Source organism: Lipomyces arxii (assembly GCF_038497795.1).
Source record: "Lipomyces arxii strain Phaff 12-163 unplaced genomic scaffold V1512scaffold_4, whole genome shotgun sequence".
NCBI classification, from domain to species: Eukaryota; Fungi; Ascomycota; class Lipomycetes; order Lipomycetales; family Lipomycetaceae; genus Lipomyces; species Lipomyces arxii.
In genome coordinates this window covers 37,336-60,116 of record NW_027117703.1, presented here as the reverse complement: position 1 = coordinate 60,116, position 22,781 = coordinate 37,336, and the positions used below count along the sequence as shown (strand labels likewise).

Here is a 22,781-nt window from a genome sequence, read left to right as displayed (position 1 = left end):
TCATTACTAACCGAGTATCTTCTCCGGTGGAAATTTTTCCGGAAAAAGTTCACTTAAATCATCGACCCACGCGTCATTCTCAGCTACGACTGCATAATCAATCATTTCGTAGACCTGGCTTGATGGAGGTGAGCTATTAACATACACAATTGTGCCGCCATATGAGTTTATTTCCTGGCATATCTGTCTCACAAGACCATTCATGCTGCTTGAATTAAGGGTTGTGCCGACAATCACAAAGATGTCTGGTCGTTGCTCAAGATCATGAGATATCAACTCAGCAAAATTTTTTTGATTTGTAAACGTCTCGATATCAGGCTATGCAGTCAATATTGCAAAGACAGCAAATAAAAATAACATACAATCAAAACTCCATAATTGGTGTCAGCATGAGAAGAACACACAGAACATTTGGGAAACATTCCTTTAACTAGCATAAGCTCTCTATACGCCTCGGACCAATCCTCAGTTGATTTGCATGATAAGCAACATAAACGGTGTAAACTTCCATTCAATGGTACCACCGCTAACCGATCATCGGATTTAGACTGGCCGGTATAAAGAGCATGCACACTATTGACTATTTGAGTGTAACATCGAATAAGCATTCTTTTCTCATGCATGAACTCTATCAATCTATCAACTTTTGACTTAACCAATACACCAGATATAGCAGAGTCTCTTATTGATACTAGCAATCGGCATAATGCTGAATCAACCTTACAAAGATCAGCCGTAGATTTTGCTTTCATTGCACGTTCTTTGCTTTGCTTTAACAGCCCTCCTATTAGTAACCGTATATCCTAATGTGTTACATGGTTTCTGCCCATCACCATAATGATACATACATCAACATCTGATTTCGGCGACAGAGCCGAGCCAGTCATAAAAATTGCTTTCTCTGCAGATGCCATGATTGAAGCAATTAACGCTAATTGTTCAGCGACTTCTAAGTTATTCGATGCATCTTTAAAGTTAAGTATTTTTGTCAAATCCATTCTGCATCAATGAGTTACATGTTCAGTCGAATTGCTCCTAAAGTGTTCGTGATGTGGAGTACGCAAAGGCCTTAATTACACGTGCCAAAGCTAAAATTCGACTTTAAAGTTATTTACACAGAAGTGGAGTTTTGTTTCGCTTATATCATTTACCAATTTCAATTAAAAGAAGATCATTTCTGAACAATGATGTGCTATTATAGCAAGCCGGGTTCAGCGTTGGCAATTCTAAGAGTATATAAAGAGTACGCCTTGGATTTCTCCAACAAATACACTTTAAATCACTCTTTTTAACTACAAATCATTTAACCCTAACCCTCAGTTAGGCGACTTTAGTAAAATCAATCCTCGAAAATTGCCAGAAACACGATAAAATCCTGCCTACCTACCTACCCATTTAATACCACAAAATGGTAAAGGTTACTTACTACTTACTACTTACGTGCTCATCATACTACAAAGTCAGCGCAGCTCTTAGATTCTGTAGGGTTTGGATTTGTCGTCTTCGGTTTGTTTATTGAAGTGTGTTATGATGTAGAAAACGCTTAACCCTATCTATCATACGCAGCATTTATATACAGTAGGCTTAAAAAATGTTACTGCAAGTTAGCAGAATTGACGTTAACCCTGATTAACCCTGATGACATCTGAGTCTATGTCCTTATCAGATCGGCCTGGCTCATCCCAAATGATTTGATCTGGACCCTTAAACTTAAACTAAGCGAGAAGGCATCAGGCATTTTAAATCCAGATTCAATTTAATCTGTTTTATTTGATTGATTCATTACAGTCAATACCGCCACGCCTTCAATCCTTCCAAACAATGGCAATTGAACAGCCAATTGTCATTCGCTTGTGCATATCACACTTCTTGTCGACATGGAATTCACGTATATTTGAGTACTCTGCTGTTTTGTTCTTGGCCTCAATCTTTTCTGGCACTCTTCTACCGCCGTCGGTATATGCGTTTGCACGCGCGTTGGCTGCGATTTTGTTAGCACCGGCTATGGGTCGTCAGGTCGATATGATTAATAGGTTAGTAGTCGTTCGCCGGTCAATCAGTATGTTTTTGGTTCCGTTTTGTACGTACTTGGTCATCTCATAGTTGTAGTCTTTCAACGCGCTGCTGTCGCTTCGTCGTGCGCATTGTTTGTTGGCATGTTGATTTTAAACATTGGCGCTCCAGAAACAAAGATCTTGTTCAAAGTTCTGTTTTTATCTGTTCTCTCAATTTTCGCTTGTGTTGAAAAACTAGCTGCGATTATGAACACCATCTCTGTAGAGCGAGACTGGGTATGTTCCATGTGTTTGCAGAACAGAGCCATACCGATAATATCAAGGTCGTCGTAATTGCAGGCAACAACTCTGAAGATTTAAGATACATAAACTCAGTCATGCGCCGCATCGATTTGTTTTGCAAGATGGCTGGTCCTCTTGTGATTTCGTTCTTGATTGGACTCACGTTAATGGGATCGATCTGGACATTGCTTGTATTCAACATCCTGTCAATATTTGTCGAGTACTTCTCGATCGCTAGGGTTTACTACAGGGTGCCTGATTTGGCCCATAGAGCATCAGATGCGGGAGGAGAGACAGAAGAAGTCGAGAACGCACTGCTCGATGCCGTGCAAGACGACGAAGATCTGCCCGGACGAGACTCTCTCACGCATGGACTGTCGACCGTCAGCTCCACGTTCCAGCATTTTTCATCCCCACTGTCGCGGTACATTCACCACCCTATTTTCTTACCTTCGTTCGCTCTTTCCATCTTATACTTCACTGTCCTTAGCTTTGGCGGACAATTGGTCGCGTACCTGTTGATTGTCGGATACACACCGCAAGTTATTGGAATCCTCCGCACATTGTCTGTCTTTTTCGAGCTCTCGGCAACCTGGCTCGCACCTATTGTTATGTCTAAAGTCGGCCCGGTGCGTGGCGGTCTCTGGTTTATCAACTGGCAAGCCCTATGTTGCATCGGCGCGGCCATTGCTATTTTTCACACTTCAACCACAGATGCATCCGAAGGATCCAAAACTTTATATTTCTTTACATCAGCTGCCACCGCTGGTCTGATCGGCTCTGTCGTCTTGTCTCGAGTCGGTCTATGGGGAGTCGACCTTTGCATCCAGGTCATCATCCAAGAAGGCGTCGAGCCCGAGTCGCGCACGTCTTTTTCTTCAGTCGAGTCAGCGTTCCAAAACTTCTTTGAACTCCTCTCGTTCTCATCCACCATCGCGTTTCGGGACCCGGCGATGTTTAGGTACCCGGTAGCATTATCAGCCAATTCGGTCGTCATCGCAGCTCTGCTGTTTGCATTCTACGTCCGCTTAACTCGGAAACATCTGATTCACAACTCTATCCCGCGGTGGTTCTCTCCTGACCATCCAGTCGAAGAGTCTACTGAGACACAGCTGCAGGACAGCCCGACCACGGTCTAACACAAATAATGAATTTACACAGGCGAAAAATAGCTGCATTATAAACAAAGGCTAATTAAACAAAATGACGCGCGCTGGGTACTTAAACCAATAACTTATTAAAACAGACAAAGTTTTCTTAAACTCTGTTCTTATACAACGTCATAAAATGCTACCGCCTCTCGTCAGGTGCTTATGACTCGTTGTGGTGCACAATATACACCACCAACTAACTGATGCAAGAATTTTTCCGCTGACCAGAATTCGTACACAGTTTAATCAATTTTGATAGATCCGTATATCCGTCGGACAAACGCGTAGCTTGACAGGAACCCGATCGTTCCAGTCAGCACAAACACAAGGAATGAAATCAGCAAACTGTAGCCAATGTACAATACGTTGCTCACAACACCTCCAAGCGCGAGTTTCGACACCCAGAACAAGATCGCGTGCAAAAACACAAAGATTGAACATGCGCCAGCGGTGAAAAATGCACGCCATTGCCAGTGATAGTTCTCGGAACACAGCAAGAAGTACACAATCAAGATTGTTACGGTCGAGCACGTCAAGATCATGATCGCGTAGCACACAAACAAGAATCCAAACATATAATACACCTTATGAAACCAGATGGAGTTCATGATGAAGTATAGCTCAACAAAGATAGCTCCAAATGGTAAAATGCCAGATAGCAATAAACTAGGCACCCAGCGTAAGTAAACAGGCTGCTCTGGAATCTGACGAGGAATCTGGTTGGTCCGAACAGGTGGATCGTAAGCAGGAAGCTTAAATCCAAAGTACGATCCGCCAGCAGAAAGTGGGACGGAAATGACAAACCAAATGACAATCAAGGCAATCATCGTGCCCAATGGGACCGCGCCAGAAGATTCAGACGCAATCAAGAAAAAATTAAGGAAAAAGAACGTCAAAAACACGATTCCGGGAACCATCAGCGGTGTCAAAATCACGTTCATCTGCCACTTTTCACCGCTAAAAGTCTTGTACGCCCGTGACGAAACAAAGCCACCGATAAAGCCAAACAAAGTGTAGAGCACAATCATGACAGTCGCAAGGGAACCACGGCTCGACGGAGACAAGAATCCAAGCAATGCAAAAATGATAGTAAATCCAGTCATGACAAACAACTGTGCGCCACTACCGAGCAAAACTGAAAGCATCAATGAGTTCTTCGGTGACCGGAAAACATCACCATGGACCAGCTTCCAGCCTGCGTCTTCCTGGACATCCTCATTCAGATCAAGCTGGTTGTATCTAGCAATATCCTTGTGCAGCGTTCTAACCAAGATCATGCCAACCATGACGGTCAAGAAAATGACGATGATGGATGAGTTTATAAGAGAAAACCAATGAATTTTGGGGTCAAAAACGTGAAGATACTTGTCCCATCGCGTGGCCCATGCAGTCTGAGATGGAATCCATATAACAGAGTACGAAAATGTGACCTGTGTGTTTGTATCGCGGTTGAGAGCAAGCTTATCGGTAACGTCGCAGTTCTTAATCAACCCGGAATTATCTAACACAGTTCGTCGGGATGATGGCTGAACTACTACACCAACGACGCGAAACTTTCCGGATCTAGTTTCATGATAATCAATCAGAATGTCATAGTGGTTACTCAAATAAGGTTCTTTGTCTGCCTCGATAGTGCCCAATTCAAAGCCAACAGAGTAGAATTGAGTGTGAGTAACTTCATCGTACTTGACACGAGCAGCTGGTAAGCCGTCAATCAGCCAATTCAAAGCATAGTCCTGTCTGATACGACGGTTAACGAACTTGGCAGCACGAGGATCATATGTTTCGGTGCAAAGAGTCTTGCAAGTTTCGTTCTGAAGCATTCGCAAGTCAAATGGCGAGTTGAAAATTCTATCACCAAACAGAATAGATCCGAGAGACTCTGCTTGTTTCTGAGGTCCTAAAATACTTAGCAATTGTCGCCAATCAAATCAAACAGAACATGCCTTCCTGAGGGCGGCAAAAGTGAAAAGCAGGGTGATAATCTATGTAATTATCAGCATTGAGATCAAAGTACGTTTGCTTTTATCTTTCAGACTAATTAAACCAGTCAATTGGCATGTCATTCAACAATAACAGATCAAAAATAGCCTGGTTTAACTGACCCCATGAGAGCAAAGGGCTCCTGAAATACTTAAGGAGACATACAATCATAAGAAATGACACTTCGCAATTGTTGATCATCTGGATCCATAGCCGGAGTCAATCTGTTTACTAAGAGAGGAACAGGATCATTTTCTTCATAGTCTGTTGGAGCTACTCCAGGCAAATAAAATGCGTTTACTGTAGTAAGAAGTAGCAGATTGAAGACTAGCATTGCCATTCTATTACGCGACAACATTGTGTGCTTTTCTTAATGATTTCTCTGTGTCGCTTAAAGAAAAAATGGAACAGCTTTGACCGAATAAGCAGAGGAGACTCCTACAAATTCAATACGTGCAAAAAATGTGTGAATCGCAGTTGAAAGGCCTGACGTTGCATGGGCTGCACATGTGCATATCTGTTAAACTTCTAGTCACTTAACACATCCAACTCCAAACACACCATACTGATCAGATTAATATCCCTTTATTCTACTTAAATCTACATCGCGCTATGATAAATAGCAAATGTTGAATGATATATGTATTCGAATTGTACTGCAAATATGCAATACCACTCAAACTACTTCACAAACGGTATCAGAACCTTTCTAAACTTAGGGTAATGTGCTCCAAACTCCTTTTTGTACATTTCATGCTTCTTGGCTGCCTTTCTCCACATTTGCAACCCAGACGCAACCAAAAACAATAACGACGCAAAACTACGTGTGATGAGCGTGACAGAAGTCCATGAAAGTAACTCGAAAAAGTAGTTCGGGCAAGACACCAGATCAAATCCGTAACCTTTAGGCATTCTCCGTGCTGCAAGTCCTGACATTGACGATGTCCTCGAAAATGGCGACGTGATCCGAGCTGTAGAAGACGAAGCCAACGCACGAACCCTCGATGAATCAGAAAATAACCGAGGCGTATAAGAGTATGTTGTACGGGGATATCGAATTCTCAAACTGGCCAGTATCAAATGCGTCTCAAAATTCGACAGCTCTGCGAAAATCCATACTGCAGAGAGAAAGTATAGGCTAGTGTCTTCAACCTCCATGGATGACGACAAAAGTGAAAGCGATGAAGAGCATACATTCATAGCAGTCGAACCTCCAAGAGACGCCGTTCTGTCTGAATTCAACGATGATATTGCAACTGCTGCAGGACCGCAAGCTGGATAATAAATATAGTAAGCCATGAAAACGCCAGATAAAACCCAGTAATGCAATATGTATAGATACAAAGAGTAAAACGACACCGAGATCCGATAAAATACGTGTACAAAAACTGTTTCAAATATGCGTTTAGCAAAGTGCAAGGACACCAAAGTGAAGGCCAAAACCTGGGAAGCAGTGTGCTGAAACGTGGTTCCATAGACTATAGTCTGACAATAGTAAAACAAAATATGAATAAACAAAGGTCCTGAATAAGCTGTTAAAAGAAGAGTTTTGCGATTTATTTGTCGTCCTGGAATAAGTTAGTCCAGTTGGCAGTGTACATGTCACTATGGGACCCACCTAGATCTTTTACCAAAACCCTCGTTCCATCGTGCATGTCATAAATCTGTAAAGGCGAGTGAGGAAGTAATACTGTTTTAGAAGACGCTAAAAAAAGTTTCAATCGTGATCGAGGCAATTTGGTCTCTTTATGAATAAGATCCATCAAATCGTCGACGGAAGCTTCTTCACGATCAACCTCCAGATTTTCTGGCAGATTGGAAATTGGCAGTTTCGGCTTATCAGGCTGCCGTAAGAACAGTAATACCATTTCTGCTGTTTCAATCGATCAATTGTGTCAATAGAAGATATATCGTCAATCAAAATGTTAACAGTGTAGAGACTGGAAACCGCCACTCCTGCAATTATAAAGCAGATAATGCGTCCAGTTCCGCCTGGAAGTTCAAAACAAGGCAGACCAGAATAAGTAAATAACTTAACGTGGTCGTTTTTCGCGCCCGTCGCTCTCTCTGTTAAACCGGATTTGCGATTGCTACAAACAAAATCATCCGTCTGCTTAGTTGCTTCCCCGTCAGTCGTAAACACAAACCCCTTACGAGAAGTAACCACAATGAGCCGCGCCTTGGCCGGCGCAATAGAATGGGTTAAGTCTTTCTTTGACCTCGGTCAAGTTAGTCCAATCTACTCCAGGCAGTGAGTGCGTGGTGGAACATTGTAGTAACTCAATGATACGTTTGCTAGATGTTGTTTTTAGTAGCTTCAGCAGATCGACGTATCCATCAATTAGAGTTGGGCAACTTGACTCAGATCGTCTTGATGATGAACTGTTCGAGATACTGAAAAACCAGATATGGGAAAGCTCTAAGTTTATTAAATCGAGTATCAAAGATCGCTATTCGTCAGAATTAGCGCTTTTGCTGAAAGCGCTTCTATGGAAGACTACAGTGTGGGACAATTCCGCAAGTTATGGAGGTTTACTACAGAATATCCGTATGATTGATGCCAGGCGGGGGAAGTTGAATAAAGGTGTTCTAGACAATCCTATTAGAATTCAGAAGCTTGCTTTTGGGTTTTTGACTGTATTTGGTAGTTACATTATACAGAAATTAAGAGAGCATATGGAGTTAGGTGGCTGGAATTCAGAAGTATGTAATGAAACATGAGCGCGGTTCATGCTAATCTTGGTCTAGACCATCAGATGGAAAAAAGTTGCTTATGCACTGTTTGATAAGGCTGAAAAGCTGTATTCGGCGTTGGATCTTGTCAACTTATTGATTTTCCTCTATGACGGCAAGTATCCGTCCCTTATTTTCAGAGCATGTCGTATACGACTAATCTCCTCCTCGCGCTCGCTTTCTCGTGAAGTCAGTTTTGAGTTTTTGAATCGGCAGCTTGTATGGGACGAGTTTACAAAATTCTTACTTTTCGTGCTGCCAATCATCCATCTGCCCCGACTTAAGCGTCGGTTCGACCGGCTGATCACAGCAAAGACCTCCAAATCTAGCGAGGCTGTTGGTCAGTTGGCTTTTTTACCAGAAAGTACTTGTGCCATCTGTTACCATCAAGATTCACGTGTAGGTGGAGTTCCTGGAGCTGATGCTACGCAATCGATTGGAATGGGAGAAAATGATATCACGAACCCGTATGCCGCTGTTGAGTGTGGGCATATTTACTGCTACGTATGCTTGATTACGCAAATTGAGGAACAAGAAGGAGAAGGATGGACGTGCCTGAGATGCAGTCAGATAGTCAAGAATGCTAAGCCATGGAAGAATGTGGAGTTAGATGAGCAAGTTGAGAAAGGTGACATCAACGAAGTGTCTGACGAGGATGAGCAAGAGCACGGGTCTTCTGATGAAGATAGAAGCAGTACGCACAGCGGAGACTGGAGTAAAATCCAGTTTGAGACGGACCTGAATGTTGGTGCAACGGAAGACTAAAATAAATACGTTTATTATTAGGGTTAATGATTTACCCCACAAATCTGGGGAAATCGTCGTAGCGCCAATAACAGCCATTGAGATAGTGTAAAGAGAAAAATGCTGGCAGCTTCAGTAAATTCTGGATTTATTCAAGAAACTCCAAAGTTAAGAAATCAATTTGTTACGGATAAATCGTTGCAGCGGACTTTAAGATGTTTGTAATTGAAGATCCGGTAGTTTTTCCGCACTAACCGACTGCAGATTTCTTAACACCTGAAGTTTTACGGGCCGAAACGTCCAATTTAGAAATATTTGGTGATTATGTTGTCTCAGAAGAAATATTTTCTTTTGTTGCAGACGCGGAAAGAAATCAGCCATTCGTGGATCAGTTTGATGCGTTCGGACACGTTAAAAATAGTCTTGTCACGAGCAATGGATGGCGTAGACTAAAGGATATATCTGCGAGAGAAGGGTATATATGATCTACTTGCTCGAGTGCTGCTTTAATGAGTATAGAATTCTGGAGACTGCTTATGCGCGGAAGTACGAGGAACAGAGTCGAGTTGTCCAATTTGCAAAGTAATTCAGAATTAAGAGAGACAGTACAAAAGGCTCATTGAGTTTAGATATTATTTATTTTCTCCATCGTCAGCAATTTTTACTTGTCCATTGGCTATGACAGACGGATGTGCGCGAGTTTTGGAACTGTATTTACCCAAACACGAAGCATTTCGCCATTTAACATCACGAGACCCTGACCAATTTTGGACTTCAGGGCAGTGGATGACTGAACGGTCAGGCGGTTCAGACGTGTCAGGAACAGAGACGATTGCTACCAAAATTGCCAACTCGAGCCAGTACATGATTGACGGGTTTAAATGGTTTTCCAGTGCGACCGATTCTCAAGTCACATTACTTTTAGCCAAGGAAGGTGAAAATCAGGCTGTGAGTTGCTACATCGGATACGTTAAGTATGGTGGAGCTCGGATTGTCCGGTTAAAAAGCAAACTGGGAACAAAGGCTTTGCCTACAGCGGAATTAGAGTTAAAAGGGCTCCTTGCAGATCGGGTATGCAATTTAGACCAGCAAATAACAATCCTTACTCATCATATAGATTGGACAGCGTGAGAAAGGAATCTCTATTATTTCGACTGTATTAACTATCACGCGGATCCACAACAGCGTGAACGCTGTCGCATTTTTCAGACGAAGCTTGGAAATAGCAAAGGAATTTTCGAAAGTTCGCAAAGTGTTCAATACTCCTCTGTGCCATTTGCAAGCACATGTAGGCGTACTTGCAGAATTGGAAGTGCAGCAACGAGGCATGCTCTTTCTCGCATTTTACTGTGTGTCTCTGTTGGGCAAGATTGAGTGCCGTACCGCAACAGATGACGAAACTGTTTTGTTAAGATTGCTAAGTTCGGTAAGTAAATGAATTGAAGAGTATCAATTGCTGCTAATTGGCGTAGATTGTGAAGGCGGTTACAGCGAAAGTGTGCCTAGCAGGTATAAGCGAATGCATGGAAGCACTCGGAGGTGTCGGCTATCTTGAGAATGAGCCAGAACTAAACATTGCACGATTAGAACGGGATGCGCAGGTTCTGACCATATGGGAAGGTAAGTAGAACGTATACTTGTAGAGCGTCGACTAATAGAGATTAGGGACCACAAATGTTTTGGTATGGTTGCAAGTAATAACGAGTATCAATACTAACAGAACAGAGTGATGATTTTGTGCGAGCAGTCAAGGCTAAGCCGAAGGCACTGAAAGCTTTGACGGCATTTTTTGACAATATTTTGCAAGACAGCCCAATGCACATATTAAAACGCAAAGTGGATTCACTGTACACGACTTGGAAGCAGTACATAATTTCAACCAGCCTTGGAGAGCTCAGATCAAAAGGACGAGTAGTTGGATTCTTCATTGCAAGATTAGTTGCCAGTGCGCTATTGATTTCAGATGCAGGCAGAGACGAGAATGCAGTAGCAGTAGAGTTAGCTCGGCGGTTTGTGATGACAACAGAACGTCCAGCTAAGTTTGATCAGCTTAAAAACAGTTCCAGTGACTTTCAAGCAGGTAATTATCAAATATACAACATCAAAGTCGACTAACGAAACAGATTATGAGATTGTATTTGGCAGTAGATTGGAACCTGATAAATCTAAACTTTAATGCTGCGTTTAAGTTGGGAGGATAGAAACGGGTTAGGGTACACTGAGGGGTCTGGTCGACGTCATTAGTTTGGTTCCGAGAGAATTCCGGTCATTGAAAGTACCGAAACCAGATTGTGTTGTATTACGGCAAATAATCTTGAAGTATTTATAAAAATAATGTCAGATAACTTACCTTGTGAGTAGAAATGGTGATATGGTTGTTATGCGGTGCTAACAGATGTATCTTAGACGCTGCTGACGCGGAGATGTGAGTGCACTAATAAGCCGAGATTGGATGAAGATTAATGAACGATATAGATCATTGACAAGAGATGAATTGGACGTATTAAGGACTCAGTATATTAAGGAAGAACCATTTGTGTCCATACAGACTAAGTTCAATTATGCCTGGGGTTTAATCAAAAGTCCGAGACGAGAGGAAGAATCATTAGGCGTACGTCTTCTTACTGGTACGTAATTTTTGTATTTTTTTGCAGTATTATAGAGGAAATTGACTGATTTAATCAGAGATCTTTCGTGATTCACCAGAACGAAGGAGAGAATGTCTTTATTATCTTGCATTAGGCAATTTTAAGCTTGGAAATTACGTTGAAGCGAGACGATATAATGACTTACTTATGGACCGAGAACCTCATAACATGCAGGCAAGAAGTTTAAATAAGCTTATTGATGATCAAGTCGCAAAAGGTATTGAATATGAAATTTAATTCTTGAAGAGGAAAAGAATGCTAACATATTTGCGATTTTAGAAGGATTAGTTGGACTTGCACTTATTGGAGGAGTAGTTGCAGCAGGGGGAATTGTATTAGGAGCTTTATTGCATCGACGTCGATAAATATGATATCTTTGTATTTTTTTGCAGTAAATTTGCTGTTTATATTTAAGCAATATTTGAGTTGTATAAGGCCTATTTCAAGAAATGTATATAGAGATAGGTATGGAGTATGAATAGTTTGGCGTTGTTTGAATTTATTTTATTATTTATTTATTTATTTATTTTTATTTATTTATTCACATTTATTCATATTTACTCATATCTGTTTATATTTGTTTTATCTTATTCATATATTTATTATTAAAGATGAGATTTACATACATTGCTTCACGTGCGTAGACCAACTTCTAGGCTGCTTCCCAATTACACACAGAATCACAATTCTCAATGTTGTATACAGACAGCAATAAATAAACAGCTTAGATATAAATGACGTCAAATCAACCAGACAGATCTTTGTCATCAAGTTACGATAGCCAGTCCATGTCTGACGAATGGAATTCTGTCATTAATGAGCGGGAAGCTCAGTCAGCTCAATCAGGTCTATCTACACAGACACAAGTCCAGAGTAATTCACTTTTAATGTGTCACGGATGCTATAACGAATTTCAATTGCCAGGACCTGTAGAGTTTCCAGTTTCATGTCCTCGGTGTGGGTCAGACTTCTGTGAGATTGTACGGGCTGTTGATGAGTGCATTGTGAATACTATTAACAACATCTAGATTGATGGGCAAACAGATGACCCAAGATATATGCGCAGTAGCGACTCAGATGACGACGAGTACGAGGAAGATGACGACTCAGCAAATACGTTTCTTTATAATCCTTTAGACACAAGTAGTCAAGATATTCGGACCCGAAGCGACCGCGAGCGAGCAAACACAGACAGCATGATGCAGATGGTCAACCTACTATCGACAATCATGAACCGTGGTGCGGGGAGTACCGGCGCCTCAATCCACGGCCAGTCAGGTACTGAAACAACTACAGAGCAACCACCACCACGAAGCTACGGGTTCACAATCAACTTAAATCGACCACCAAGAGAACGCTCCGAACCAGTTCAGACGGACCCAAACGCGACGCCAATGGAGCAGCTGGCAAAGTAAGATGCTGTTGTTGTGTATGTGTTGGTTCATTTCTCATTTGTAGTTTTTTGCAACAAACATTTGCGGGCATTGGCATTGAGCCTATAGGGAATGGACAAAACGGACGAACGACCTCGCCACAAGACATGGTTAATGAATTGGTAGGGCGGATGTTCAACATGCCTGGCAACCCAAGCGATTATGTGTATTCAAACAGACACCTGGACGAGATCATCACACAATTAATGGAGCAAGACGAAGGAAGTCATGCTCCTCCGCCAGCGGAAGAAAACGATATCGACACTCTACCTGCTCAACAGATCACTCCAGACCTGCTTGAACATTCATCCGAATGCGCAATCTGCAAAGATCAATATGAACTAGGGCAGGAGGTTTTGATTCTACCCTGTCAACACATGTTTCATCCCGATTGTATCAAGAATTGGCTCCGGATATCGGGCTCATGTCCAAACTGCAGGCATCACATATCTTCCAAGACAGCACAGCCACCAAAGCGAGAAGACGACTTAGTCGAACAGAACCAGGAGCCAGTCGATTGATTTGTGAACAAGACTCATTTTTGATTTATATAAATTAAGCATCCCGCTCTCGGTACACAAAACTACGGGTACAGGATTCATATGCTAAAGCCAATTTAAATAGTAGTACAACAAAAACACCATTATGCTCGCTCTCTTTCGATTGTAGCATACAACTGATTGAGGTCGTTTTGCTTTCGGTTGATATAGTCTTCGAACAGGTCGACCTGCTTCTTCAAGACCTCAATCTCTTGCTTCATCCCCATAATATCAACACCAGACTCAGTCGTGTCTGCTTCACCAGTGCGTAGTTTCCGCAGCTGGCGTCGCTTGTAATCATACAATTGTTCTAGCTGCGTCCTGACAAGTCCAATTTTCGAGCTGTCCGTCCTGTGCTTGGCTTCTTCCTTGCGACGAGTCGCTGCAGCATCCGCCCGTTTAAGTTGAGACTCAAGCTCCGTCAATTGTCGCCGCAGTCGGACTTCTTCCCAATCAGTATCTTTCGTAGCTGAGAAATCAGTACCAGTAGTACTATACTTTGATCCACTCGAAATTCCTAGCCGGTCGAGATATGAGTCTGCAAACGCTGATTTTCGACCGGACACAGTATTGCTGTCGTACGCCGACTTGGATTTTTGTGGAGGAGACGAAAGATCATAGTTCACCTGAGTGCGCTCGAACGTTGCCCTGAGCGAGGCCGGGATATTGCGCGGGACTCTGACATTGTTGACCCTTTTGTTAAGGATATGCAGAAACGCGAGCGCCTGGTCTTTACCAATCGACGGATCCGAGCGAGGATTTATAAGGTTCCAAGCAGAATTTATATCCGAGTCGGGAATGTTCAGTGTTTGAAACAACTCGGTGAGTGATTCGACTGCAATATTAGTCTTATCGCATCAGATAACAGTGTAAGAGTACAAACATGTGATTTGGCCTTGCCGATTGGAATTTACATTAAACACGGCCTCATAGCTGCTTCTGTCCTGTGGCGACATGTACCAATCAAAGTCGCTGCTGAGTCCTGGCTGGGAATCATCGAAATCATCCTCGTCGACTCGTTCGATTGCGAGTGAACCCGTTTTCAGTGCGCTGTTCGCTTGTACAAGATGAGCCTTTGACGACGGAATCAGCCACTCAGGCAGACTTGTCGGAACTGATTTCAATCTCTATATTAAATGTTAGCATCTTTTGTAAACTGCATATCAGCTGACCGACCCCATTAATCAGATCAAAGATGATTCTCATGGCCACACAGAATTCTTCAAAGTCAAGATTTCCATCATTATCAACGTCTTCACAGTACATTTAACACAGAATCCAATAACTCATTTCAACTCAATACTGACCCGCAAGTTCCCAAATCTTCTCGAGCTGGTCATCTGCTAATCTCGAGCCTTTAAGCACGGTTGCTGCTCGATCACCGCTTAGTAACCCATTTACCGGGTTCAATCCTGAAAAGACTTCCCAGTACTTTGCGATTTCCCAATCTTCAAGCTTGTTTTCTGTTGACATTTTACCGTATTTGATTGTTATTTGACTCGGCCCTGACTTTGCTCCCTCGAGAGGGCATGCGGCTCAGTTCTCCCTCTCCGATTACGTCTTCTGTTCTACCATCACTCCCTAGTGCAACACGTAAATGATACTTCGAAGCCATTTCAGGCCTCAGTTGCAATCTAAACTGCTCTTCAATTTTGCGCGTCTGTATCACAACTCACTTGAATCTTTTCTCGTTCACGCAAAATCAACCGGTCTTGCTACACAATCAACTTACTATGTCGGCACTCTTTACGAATACGTCGTCCAGCGCGCGCTCGCTACATCAGCCAACATGGACCTCGAACACTCAGGAGGCGCTGGCGACAATGGAATTGATCTTCGTGGGTCAATGCCGGTTCCAAACGCGCACAAATCGATACCGGTGATTGTACAGTGCAAGTTTGAAAATAAGAACCCCGGCGTCCGCTATGTCCGCGAACTAGACGGCTGTCTAACAAGTTACTCTAAAATCACACTTGGCATTCTCGCAGGACCATTGCCAGTCACAGTAGCTGCGAAACGAGCACTCGCGGCGTCACACAACGCAATGGCATTCTGTCTCGTCACGGGATACGACCAAGGTGGACTTGCGACTCAGATGATCTGGAACGCGGCGGCACAGCGACTTTTGCAAGGCTTGAAAGTTGTTACAGTTCATCGCGAGATAAAGAACGAAGGCAAGCGGGAACTGATACAGTCAGTTGCAATTGTAAATACTTTGTAAAATACTCAGTTATGCATTTTGTTTCCTCTAATATACATGCTAAATATACACATTTCTCTACCTCCCAAACCAAATTTAAAAACTTCCCAAATGCTAGCCACGCGCTTTGCTCGTTCGTCCATCTTACGGCCGCTTGTCAAACTTGCTGTCAAAGTAGCTCTTTAAATCAGACCCAACATTCGGCCGTTCGCCAGTGAAGTCAAGATACATGAAAAACAACCAAAACGAAAATATGTTCACAATGTAGTGCAGCCAATACGAGTTCATGACCCCGTGTAGACACGCATAGATGATAAGGTACAAAATCGCAATCTTCGTCACGATCTGAAACCGCCCGCTCATCCGCGGCACCATCTTGCCTGTAATCATCCGCTCAACCAAAAGTATAATCGGCATGATTGACAACAAGTTGTGGTGCGACGAAAATGGCGTGTTCCACCGCACAGTCAGGTTATGAATCCACACAATCAACACCGGAATGTTAATCGGCATTACCCACACCATCAACATCAAGATCGAAAACGCAAAGTTCACAAAGTTCGTACTAAACATCCCATTTGACCCAGGCTAGCAAGATTAGCTTTATCCTCAGAAACACGAATATAAACTTACAGATTGCACAATTGGGGCACGCAACGCTCGAATACAAGTGTTCACATGCACTATAAACACTACCACAAACGCAAACTGAAATGGAACATATGCAAGCACAGACACAAGCAACACAAACGTCGTCAACAACCGCCGGCTCCCGCTCAAAACTGAATGATAAAACGCACTCCATACAGAAAACAAAGCAACAAACACACTGGCCATACCCGCCAGTACTGGCTGCATCCACTGCGCAGATACACCACGTCTATTACGCATCCACTGAATCATACGACTGAAAAAAATGGAATTTGTCCGCCGCGGATGTCGTCGAAATATTTTCGAACTCGCCGCAAAATCCAACACCTTGGCCACACAAAGCAAGACAGCTAGCAAAATGTAATATACAGCAATACACATTCCAGAGGCCAGTATGAAAAAAACCGGACCAAGATAGGACAGACTGGGATCGGTCAACCCAAGAAACATGTTGTTGTTTATCATCTGTCTGTAAACTGGCGTTTCGGATCCATATGCATCTTGATCTTGCGGATCTGAAAATGGTAATGTGTGGGAAGGCATCAGATACGTGAATATGATTATAAATGTCGCAGATACAAGCAATAAAATTGGTAACGCCCGGCCTAGAAAAATTTCCAGCGCAGCGCCAAAATTGATAAAAACCCCTAACAATGTTAGCAGACCAATACCTATAAATCTCATCTACAGACCTTCAGCATCATATATGTTAAACTGAATTAACAGCACCATGCCGACAACAGCTAAAGGTAGAGCCGCAACTGCAGTACGATACCGCATCACCAAATTACCCATGCTCCCCAAAATGTCAATCGACAAGTACAAGTCCTGCGGCTTCTCACACGTTGGGTCAATCCACAACTGCAGCTTCAGATTGTTATTGACACCTGGTAGATAGGTCATCGGCACATACGGCGCGGATCCATACAAGCTCAATTGCACTTTGTGTGCGTTGGGATAAAACTTAGACTCGTTTGGATCAGTCAAAAACTGTCGAGCAAGCGGCGCAAACAATTCTCCACGGCCAGCTAAACTTGTTAGAAACACCGTCTCCAAAGCAAACTTACATACCGCATGTTCGCGTCTGAACCGTCAACTTGTACGATAGCAGACTGCTTGTTACAGAATTGGCCGATATCTCAACAAACCCCGTACGATGCGGTGGTAGCTGTAGATGCGACAATCCACTCGCCAATCCTAGATACAAGTCAGACAAATTTTTAACACCACCGCCAAAAAACGCACCAAACAAGCTGGGCTCAATTTCGTATTTGTACGATAAATTGTTAATGACCTCTGCCAAAACAAAGCCGCTAGCAGGAGATGTATAAGAGTCCACAATGGCGATGTAATCGTACCTTGATATTTCACCAAGCTTGTACCGAATGTACGAAAACGAATCGCCATCATGTGCATACTTCGTGTTTTTGGTCGATGCAGGAAGCAAGATAACATCTGGAGCCAAGTTTGTGCACGGAAAACTAATTGACCTGCCCTCAGGCTTTGAGACATCAATGATTGTGCTGAATGGCTTTACGTCGATATTGTCTAACGTTTGCTCACACAGCAAAATATCAACCCGCTGATCCTTACCATCGATTGAAAGCTTCTGATCCGTCAAAATGCTAAACAGATCTTCCCGACCACCGTCCTTTGGGATTGGCACGAGATACACTCTTGGTTGACGCGACTTTCCAAGCCCGCGCAAAACGACCCGGCGGCCTTCGTCAACAAACACGCTAGGTGTGTCTTGAACTTTAAGTAAGGTGTCATGCACAACTATGGCGTTAGCTCATTACAAGCATTTAGATTGTACAACATACGTGAACTCGGAACCTTTCTTTGCGCTTCAGACTCCAGTCCAGTCAAAAAGCGTTTCCGAAAGATCTGCAGTCTTGTACTTAGAAACTTTGTCTGAGTCGGTTCTCTGACGTCAACTATATCCAGCAAAGCAGCTGCAATAGACTTTCGCAACTGGTCACACCATACAATTGCTAAATGATCCACACTGGTCCACACGTTTGGAATACCAGACGTGAACACCGAGAAACCGTTTGTAGACGGTACGATTGATGACGTGGTTGCATAGTCTGAAGGTACAACAACATCAAGCTTTCCACCTGCAATTGAAATTAAAGCAACAGAAGACAGAGGATTACGGCCGATCAGTTTGTCTGAGTATGATGTGCTCCAGTACCGATTTATCTTCTCGTAAATGCGTACAATATCCCAGTCAAATGTAGCCGGAGGCACGACGTGGGGTGTTGACAACGTGATAATTGTGTTTACCGAGTCTGGTCTATAATTTGGCAAGGTCAGCATTGTTCGGGCCACAATTCCGCCCATCGAATGACCAAGAAGTATCACTGATCTCGGCAATGGCGCATCACTATTTGCTCTGTGACTTGTTGATGTTGTTTTGTATAGCGACAAAATAAATGCAACCGCGTCGTTCAAGTACTCTGCTTGGTCAAGTAATGTACGACCGTGAAATGCTGTGAAATCTTCATTGAAGTCAGCAGCAAAAAAATCAAGATTTCGAGATCCATCATCGCCATAAAATCCTTTGGCAGCAATAGCATCGTAGTACTGGTGAGCGGTCTCTGCGGCAATAGCTCTAACTTGTTTATAGCTGCCGGCATTTCCAGGAATGAACAAAATAGGTACACCATTAGGCTTAAAACAAATTAGAAGGGACAATGGGTAATTGTAATAAAAACCTACCTCCAATGTATTATCTAATTGCTGCTCACGCTGTAGGTATAAAGAGTACTTTGATGCAAACCTAGTATGGGAAGTATCAAAGCTCTTGATCCTCGCGTAAGAGGGAGCAGACCATATTGGCTTACATCCCTTACTTTCCAATTGTTGCGTGACAGCTGAATATATTATAGTAGCAATTACTACCGCAGAGAATAGCACAACTGTAATTGTCATGTAACTGCCTCGATGAATCCATCGCTTATTGAGATACCTCGAGACTGTCAGACGCGGTGATTTGTTAGCAGCAGAAGCAGCAGCAGCAGCAGCAGTCGTCGCTGCCACCGCGCCCGCCATTCAAAATAGACGAAGACTAAGCTGATTTTAAAATGCTAAGTCGAGTGCTTGTTTGAGCTTGCGGAAGCTAACTATTTGTTGACTGGCAATTGAGATTTTGTTCATGTGCCCGAACAGTTCCGCCGGAGAATTTGAGCAATCAGCAAGTATTATGGGTATCATTATTCGGCGCAAACTAGCACAGACCAGCTGCGCATCGCACACCAGAATACATTAGACATATAAACCCCAATTTACCTCCATAGGAGCGATAAGCATTTTGCTTTAACAGAAGCTCTCACTATTCAACAAAGCGCTACAAGAATGTCGACAATAGTTAAAAACTAGTTACGATATTACTATATATACACATGTTGACTACAAATAATCATATTGAAGGCGTTTGTTTGTCCATTCCATTTAGTAAATCTATTCTATTAGAGTCCGCAACACTGTAGAGCAATAACACGAACATACCTTTTTCTTTTCATCAAAACTGATTTTACCTGCTCCTGCATTGACAACCAATAACAAACCACCAACGATTGATAACGTCTGAAAATGCTATATCAAGTTAGACCAAATAGCAAGTAATCGATAACAAAATTACCTCGTATTTTAAGAAATCACGGTTTGGATGTGAACTAGGATACTAGAAAAGTCAGCAATAATATCAGCTTAGCGTAATTTGCACATACAGTCCAGTAGTGATTAATAGCAAGATTAAACAGACTGAGCATAAATACTAGTAAGAGAGCACTCAGCTTGGTCTTGAAGCCAATGACAACCATAATGCAAGCAGCAAATCCAATAATACTAACAAAGAAACGCGCAATTGACCAGCTACCGGTCAAAACAAAACCCAAAAATAAAAAAATAAGCATGACACGTCCGGCAAGCTGAAAATACATCTGCTTGTCTTTTTCGTCAAAATTTGGAAGTCCCGCAAACGCAACTCTCTGACGCGCAAACGAGTCACCGAGGACCATGAGCAAACCGCCAATGACGGAAAGATTTCGCAAAAAAAACTTAAGCTCAAACAAGAGACCGTATCCAATAGCCTGAGAAACGACGACACCTAAGAGGGCAAAGAACGCATAAAGAATGTATTTTCTGGAGATGATGAGAACGGAACCAGCAAGCATAGCGACAACATTGCAGAATAGAAAAATAAACGTAATAAAATAAGGTATATGGCGATAGCTATACAAATAGAACATTTGATCTGACCATTGTGACATGATTCGAAACGCGTCCTCGATGAAGGTTGCAACAATCAGGAATCGACCTATAGCAGGTAGCCAGGGCTTGATAGGTCCTGAGAGTGAGTCCATAAGGTCCTCAAGCTTGTTTGTCTGCTCTCTAAGAGCATCGAGAGGCGAAGGGTCGGAAGTAGCCGAGGATGATGTTGAACGCGACGACACTGATATTGGCATCGAGTGGAATTGCCTTGATGCGGTACCCCTGATTGACATTGTGAAAATTGACCGAATTAAAGAGTATTATAGCAATCAAACAGGCAATTTACGCGTCCAAAGTATTCAAACGACCAGTCTGAATTAAAACACAGCGTTGTCGGGGTGTGAATTGACGTGTGGAGAGTAGGAATAAGATGGACAAGTGTTTGGATCGAATCAGCCTTGGATTTCAGCCGCATAACTATTTTTGTACGATTTACACGATTTGCTCGATTTACTAGGTTTATTGTTATTCTCTTTGATATTTATTTATTTATAACATTTGATAAGTAGAAGTATAAGGCAAATAAATAGTAAATAAGTAAATTAAATAGAAATACTGGTAAAAAAAAGAGCAGAGTCTTTTATATTTACAGATGCCTAACAGTTTGTCTTTTAAGGTTGATCGACAGGACCAGAAAGAAACGCGTAAGTTTACTTTGTTTGGTGAGAAATGCCAATCTAAAAACTTTATAAGCAAAAATATTTGCATTTAACAAAATATAATATAAACATCGACACTAAACCCATTAATAGTAAGCATGAGTCTGCCAAAAAAGTGCTACGTGACTGCTAAATTCTTGCTGGGAGAACAACTGGCTCGTCCAAAAGTAAAATTGCGTTCACAAATTGCTTGAATCTTCAATCCATCGAACAGCCAATTTACGGAATTACCAAACGATAAAACTTCGCTTGGGAGACGGATTAATACAAATTCAAAAACTTCAATCATCAATTAAAAATGTCAAAGATCACTGTTTCTGGCGTTCGTGGAAGCGTCTCTGAGCTTTTGGACTACTCTGAGAACACCAAGAAGAGAAACTTCTTGGAAACTGTTGAGTTGCAGATTGGCTTGAAGAACTACGATACTCAGAGGTGAGATCAATAGCAAGGTTAAGAAAGTCTAATATTAACATGAATAATAGAGATAAGCGTTTCTCTGGTACCGTCAAGTTGCCCCAGGTCCCACGTCCAAACATGACCATCTGTGTTTTCGGAGATGCTCATGATGTTGATCGTGCTAAGCACATTGGTATTGATGCCATGAGTGTTGATGACTTGAAGAAGCTCAACAAGAACAAGAAGTTGATCAAGAAGGTAAATTGAGCACTTGAATTGCAAATGACATAGTATTAATAATGAAAAGCTTGCTAAGAAGTACAACGCTTTTGTTGCTTCTGAAGTTTTGATTAAGCAGGTTCCTCGTCTTTTGGGACCTCAACTTTCTAAGGGTACGTATTTGTGTGTATGAGATTGATGAAGACAGTACTAAAGAGTATGCAGCCGGCAAGTTCCCTACCCCAGTTTCGCACAATGATGATTTGTACGGAAAGATCACTGAGGTTCGATCTACCATCAAGTTCCAGCTCAAGAAGGTTTTGTGCCTTGCTGTTGCTGTTGGTAACGTTGGCATGGACGAGGACCAGTTGGTCACTCAGATTATGATTGCCTCTAACTTCTTGGTTTCGTTGTTGAAGAAGCACTGGCAGAATGTTGGATCTCTTACTATTAAGAGCTCTATGGGTCCTTCATTCCGCATTTACTAGATATAACTTAATTTAGTAATATGTACATTATCCCATAAATATCAATGGTTGTAGAGTATACGGTAGTCATAACCCGAGTCTATGTTAGTTTACAACGCATATTCGACATATTTATCGGCGGCCAAGTGCCATTTCTCTGTACCCGTAGCCATCACTGTCTGTTACTTTTTACCCGCAAAAATCCACAATCGCGTCAACTCAAATCTTTGATCTTAAGCACATTCTTCTACTTTTGATGCATTTTCACACACAAAAACAAACGAAAATGACACGTGCGCGGCTCAGGTCACGTGCAATACAGTGACAAGAATGTCATCCGCCAGACCCAATGTAGTAAACTGACCCGGATTGCTTAATAGATT

At 42.4% G+C, this 22,781-nt stretch overlaps 13 protein-coding genes across 13 annotated transcripts; 7 read left to right on the top strand and 6 right to left on the bottom strand.

Annotated features, from left to right (window-relative positions):
- Positions 1-6: 6 nt before the first annotated feature.
- Positions 7-914, bottom strand: V1512DRAFT_246461 (uncharacterized protein; the record flags this gene model as incomplete). Its single annotated transcript, XM_066914431.1, has 3 exons — positions 7-318; positions 363-803; positions 849-914. 3 exons carry the CDS (start codon positions 912-914, stop codon positions 7-9), a joined length of 819 nt encoding a protein of 272 aa, XP_066772432.1.
- Positions 915-1,649: 735 nt separating this feature from the next.
- On the top strand, positions 1,650-3,685 carry V1512DRAFT_259856 (Ferroporti-1). The gene is made up of 3 exons (XM_066915732.1): positions 1,650-2,059; positions 2,110-2,291; positions 2,339-3,685. The coding sequence occupies exons 1-3, from the start codon at positions 1,822-1,824 to the stop codon at positions 3,434-3,436; spliced, it is 1,518 nt and encodes a 505-aa protein (XP_066772431.1). The 5' UTR covers positions 1,650-1,821; the 3' UTR covers positions 3,437-3,685.
- V1512DRAFT_116377 (uncharacterized protein) lies at positions 3,564-5,449 on the bottom strand. The gene is made up of 2 exons (XM_066912913.1): positions 5,395-5,449; positions 3,564-5,348 (listed from the first exon to the last, which is right to left on the bottom strand). The coding sequence occupies exon 2, from the start codon at positions 5,269-5,271 to the stop codon at positions 3,691-3,693; it is 1,581 nt and encodes a 526-aa protein (XP_066772430.1). The 5' UTR covers positions 5,272-5,348; positions 5,395-5,449; the 3' UTR covers positions 3,564-3,690.
- Positions 5,450-6,112: 663 nt separating this feature from the next.
- V1512DRAFT_246458 (3-oxo-5-alpha-steroid 4-dehydrogenase-domain-containing protein) lies at positions 6,113-7,299 on the bottom strand (the record flags this gene model as incomplete). Its single annotated transcript, XM_066914430.1, has 2 exons — positions 6,113-6,999; positions 7,050-7,299. 2 exons carry the CDS (start codon positions 7,297-7,299, stop codon positions 6,113-6,115), a joined length of 1,137 nt encoding a protein of 378 aa, XP_066772429.1.
- A 364-nt stretch (positions 7,300-7,663) lies between these two features.
- Positions 7,664-8,939, top strand: V1512DRAFT_259850 (Pex12 amino terminal region-domain-containing protein). The gene is made up of 2 exons (XM_066915731.1): positions 7,664-8,134; positions 8,180-8,939. Exons 1-2 carry the CDS (start codon positions 7,715-7,717, stop codon positions 8,927-8,929), a joined length of 1,170 nt encoding a protein of 389 aa, XP_066772428.1. The 5' UTR covers positions 7,664-7,714; the 3' UTR covers positions 8,930-8,939.
- An 89-nt stretch (positions 8,940-9,028) lies between these two features.
- On the top strand, positions 9,029-11,175 carry V1512DRAFT_235626 (acyl-CoA dehydrogenase/oxidase C-terminal; the record flags this gene model as incomplete). Its single annotated transcript, XM_066914095.1, has 9 exons — positions 9,029-9,125; positions 9,173-9,383; positions 9,428-9,490; positions 9,538-9,979; positions 10,026-10,334; positions 10,381-10,528; positions 10,574-10,590; positions 10,634-10,988; positions 11,032-11,175. 9 exons carry the CDS (start codon positions 9,029-9,031, stop codon positions 11,082-11,084), a joined length of 1,695 nt encoding a protein of 564 aa, XP_066772427.1. The 3' UTR covers positions 11,085-11,175.
- A 67-nt stretch (positions 11,176-11,242) lies between these two features.
- V1512DRAFT_246455 (uncharacterized protein) lies at positions 11,243-11,921 on the top strand (the record flags this gene model as incomplete). Its single annotated transcript, XM_066914429.1, has 5 exons — positions 11,243-11,261; positions 11,315-11,333; positions 11,384-11,535; positions 11,594-11,773; positions 11,836-11,921. The coding sequence occupies 5 exons, from the start codon at positions 11,243-11,245 to the stop codon at positions 11,919-11,921; spliced, it is 456 nt and encodes a 151-aa protein (XP_066772426.1).
- A 423-nt stretch (positions 11,922-12,344) lies between these two features.
- On the top strand, positions 12,345-13,510 carry V1512DRAFT_252051 (uncharacterized protein; the record flags this gene model as incomplete). Its single annotated transcript, XM_066914696.1, has 3 exons — positions 12,345-12,536; positions 12,585-12,967; positions 13,015-13,510. 3 exons carry the CDS (start codon positions 12,345-12,347, stop codon positions 13,508-13,510), a joined length of 1,071 nt encoding a protein of 356 aa, XP_066772425.1.
- Positions 13,511-13,551: 41 nt separating this feature from the next.
- Positions 13,552-15,181, bottom strand: V1512DRAFT_259837 (actin cytoskeleton-regulatory complex protein END3-domain-containing protein). Its single transcript, XM_066915730.1, has 4 exons — positions 14,836-15,181; positions 14,705-14,781; positions 14,412-14,655; positions 13,552-14,363 (listed from the first exon to the last, which is right to left on the bottom strand). Exons 1-4 carry the CDS (start codon positions 14,999-15,001, stop codon positions 13,633-13,635), a joined length of 1,218 nt encoding a protein of 405 aa, XP_066772424.1. The 5' UTR covers positions 15,002-15,181; the 3' UTR covers positions 13,552-13,632.
- On the top strand, positions 15,091-15,801 carry V1512DRAFT_259836 (uncharacterized protein). The gene has a single exon (XM_066915729.1). The coding sequence runs from the start codon at positions 15,126-15,128 to the stop codon at positions 15,747-15,749; it is 624 nt and encodes a 207-aa protein (XP_066772423.1). The 5' UTR covers positions 15,091-15,125; the 3' UTR covers positions 15,750-15,801.
- On the bottom strand, positions 15,740-19,558 carry V1512DRAFT_259835 (PGAP1-like protein-domain-containing protein). Its single transcript, XM_066915728.1, has 7 exons — positions 19,104-19,558; positions 18,203-19,055; positions 17,625-18,158; positions 17,451-17,576; positions 17,072-17,407; positions 16,362-17,026; positions 15,740-16,316 (listed from the first exon to the last, which is right to left on the bottom strand). The coding sequence occupies exons 1-7, from the start codon at positions 19,434-19,436 to the stop codon at positions 15,873-15,875; spliced, it is 3,291 nt and encodes a 1,096-aa protein (XP_066772422.1). The 5' UTR covers positions 19,437-19,558; the 3' UTR covers positions 15,740-15,872.
- Positions 19,559-19,710: 152 nt separating this feature from the next.
- Positions 19,711-21,020, bottom strand: V1512DRAFT_259833 (SURF4 family-domain-containing protein). Its single transcript, XM_066915727.1, has 4 exons — positions 20,114-21,020; positions 20,026-20,067; positions 19,893-19,979; positions 19,711-19,844 (listed from the first exon to the last, which is right to left on the bottom strand). The coding sequence occupies exons 1-4, from the start codon at positions 20,888-20,890 to the stop codon at positions 19,836-19,838; spliced, it is 915 nt and encodes a 304-aa protein (XP_066772421.1). The 5' UTR covers positions 20,891-21,020; the 3' UTR covers positions 19,711-19,835.
- Positions 21,021-21,501: 481 nt separating this feature from the next.
- On the top strand, positions 21,502-22,458 carry V1512DRAFT_259830 (60S ribosomal protein uL1). The gene is made up of 4 exons (XM_066915726.1): positions 21,502-21,748; positions 21,799-21,970; positions 22,020-22,104; positions 22,157-22,458. The coding sequence occupies exons 1-4, from the start codon at positions 21,615-21,617 to the stop codon at positions 22,417-22,419; spliced, it is 654 nt and encodes a 217-aa protein (XP_066772420.1). The 5' UTR covers positions 21,502-21,614; the 3' UTR covers positions 22,420-22,458.
- Positions 22,459-22,781: the final 323 nt, after the last annotated feature.

Excerpts from the sequence above, each read along its gene's own strand:
- V1512DRAFT_259856 (XM_066915732.1), top strand. The coding sequence starts at position 1,822 with ATGGCAATTGAACAGCCAATTGTCATTCGCTTGTGCATATCACACTTC. Across the intron at positions 2,060-2,109 it reads AGTCGTTCGCCGGTCAATCA|TCTTTCAACGCGCTGCTGTC; the intron begins GTATGTTTTTGG and ends TCATAGTTGTAG. Across the intron at positions 2,292-2,338 it reads TCTCTGTAGAGCGAGACTGG|GTCGTCGTAATTGCAGGCAA; the intron begins GTATGTTCCATG and ends GATAATATCAAG.
- V1512DRAFT_116377 (XM_066912913.1), bottom strand. The coding sequence starts at position 5,271 with ATGCTTCAGAACGAAACTTGCAAGACTCTTTGCACCGAAACATATGAT.
- V1512DRAFT_259850 (XM_066915731.1), top strand. The coding sequence starts at position 7,715 with ATGATACGTTTGCTAGATGTTGTTTTTAGTAGCTTCAGCAGATCGACG. Across the intron at positions 8,135-8,179 it reads TAGGTGGCTGGAATTCAGAA|ACCATCAGATGGAAAAAAGT; the intron begins GTATGTAATGAA and ends ATCTTGGTCTAG.
- V1512DRAFT_259837 (XM_066915730.1), bottom strand. The coding sequence starts at position 15,001 with ATGTCAACAGAAAACAAGCTTGAAGATTGGGAAATCGCAAAGTACTGG. Across the intron at positions 14,782-14,835 it reads GAAGATTTGGGAACTTGCGG|ACGTTGATAATGATGGAAAT; the intron begins GTCAGTATTGAG and ends TGTACTGTGAAG. Across the intron at positions 14,656-14,704 it reads TCTTTGATCTGATTAATGGG|AGATTGAAATCAGTTCCGAC; the intron begins GTCGGTCAGCTG and ends CATTTAATATAG.
- V1512DRAFT_259836 (XM_066915729.1), top strand. The coding sequence starts at position 15,126 with ATGATACTTCGAAGCCATTTCAGGCCTCAGTTGCAATCTAAACTGCTC.
- V1512DRAFT_259835 (XM_066915728.1), bottom strand. The coding sequence starts at position 19,436 with ATGGCGGGCGCGGTGGCAGCGACGACTGCTGCTGCTGCTGCTGCTTCT. Across the intron at positions 18,159-18,202 it reads AAGAAAGGTTCCGAGTTCAC|TTGTGCATGACACCTTACTT; the intron begins GTATGTTGTACA and ends CTAACGCCATAG. Across the intron at positions 17,577-17,624 it reads AATTGAGCCCAGCTTGTTTG|GATTGGCGAGTGGATTGTCG; the intron begins GTGCGTTTTTTG and ends ACTTGTATCTAG.
- V1512DRAFT_259833 (XM_066915727.1), bottom strand. The coding sequence starts at position 20,890 with ATGTCAATCAGGGGTACCGCATCAAGGCAATTCCACTCGATGCCAATA. Across the intron at positions 20,068-20,113 it reads CTATTAATCACTACTGGACT|TATCCTAGTTCACATCCAAA; the intron begins GTATGTGCAAAT and ends TGACTTTTCTAG. Across the intron at positions 19,980-20,025 it reads GTGATTTCTTAAAATACGAG|CATTTTCAGACGTTATCAAT; the intron begins GTAATTTTGTTA and ends AACTTGATATAG.
- V1512DRAFT_259830 (XM_066915726.1), top strand. The coding sequence starts at position 21,615 with ATGTCAAAGATCACTGTTTCTGGCGTTCGTGGAAGCGTCTCTGAGCTT. Across the intron at positions 21,749-21,798 it reads AAGAACTACGATACTCAGAG|AGATAAGCGTTTCTCTGGTA; the intron begins GTGAGATCAATA and ends CATGAATAATAG. Across the intron at positions 22,105-22,156 it reads GGGACCTCAACTTTCTAAGG|CCGGCAAGTTCCCTACCCCA; the intron begins GTACGTATTTGT and ends AAGAGTATGCAG.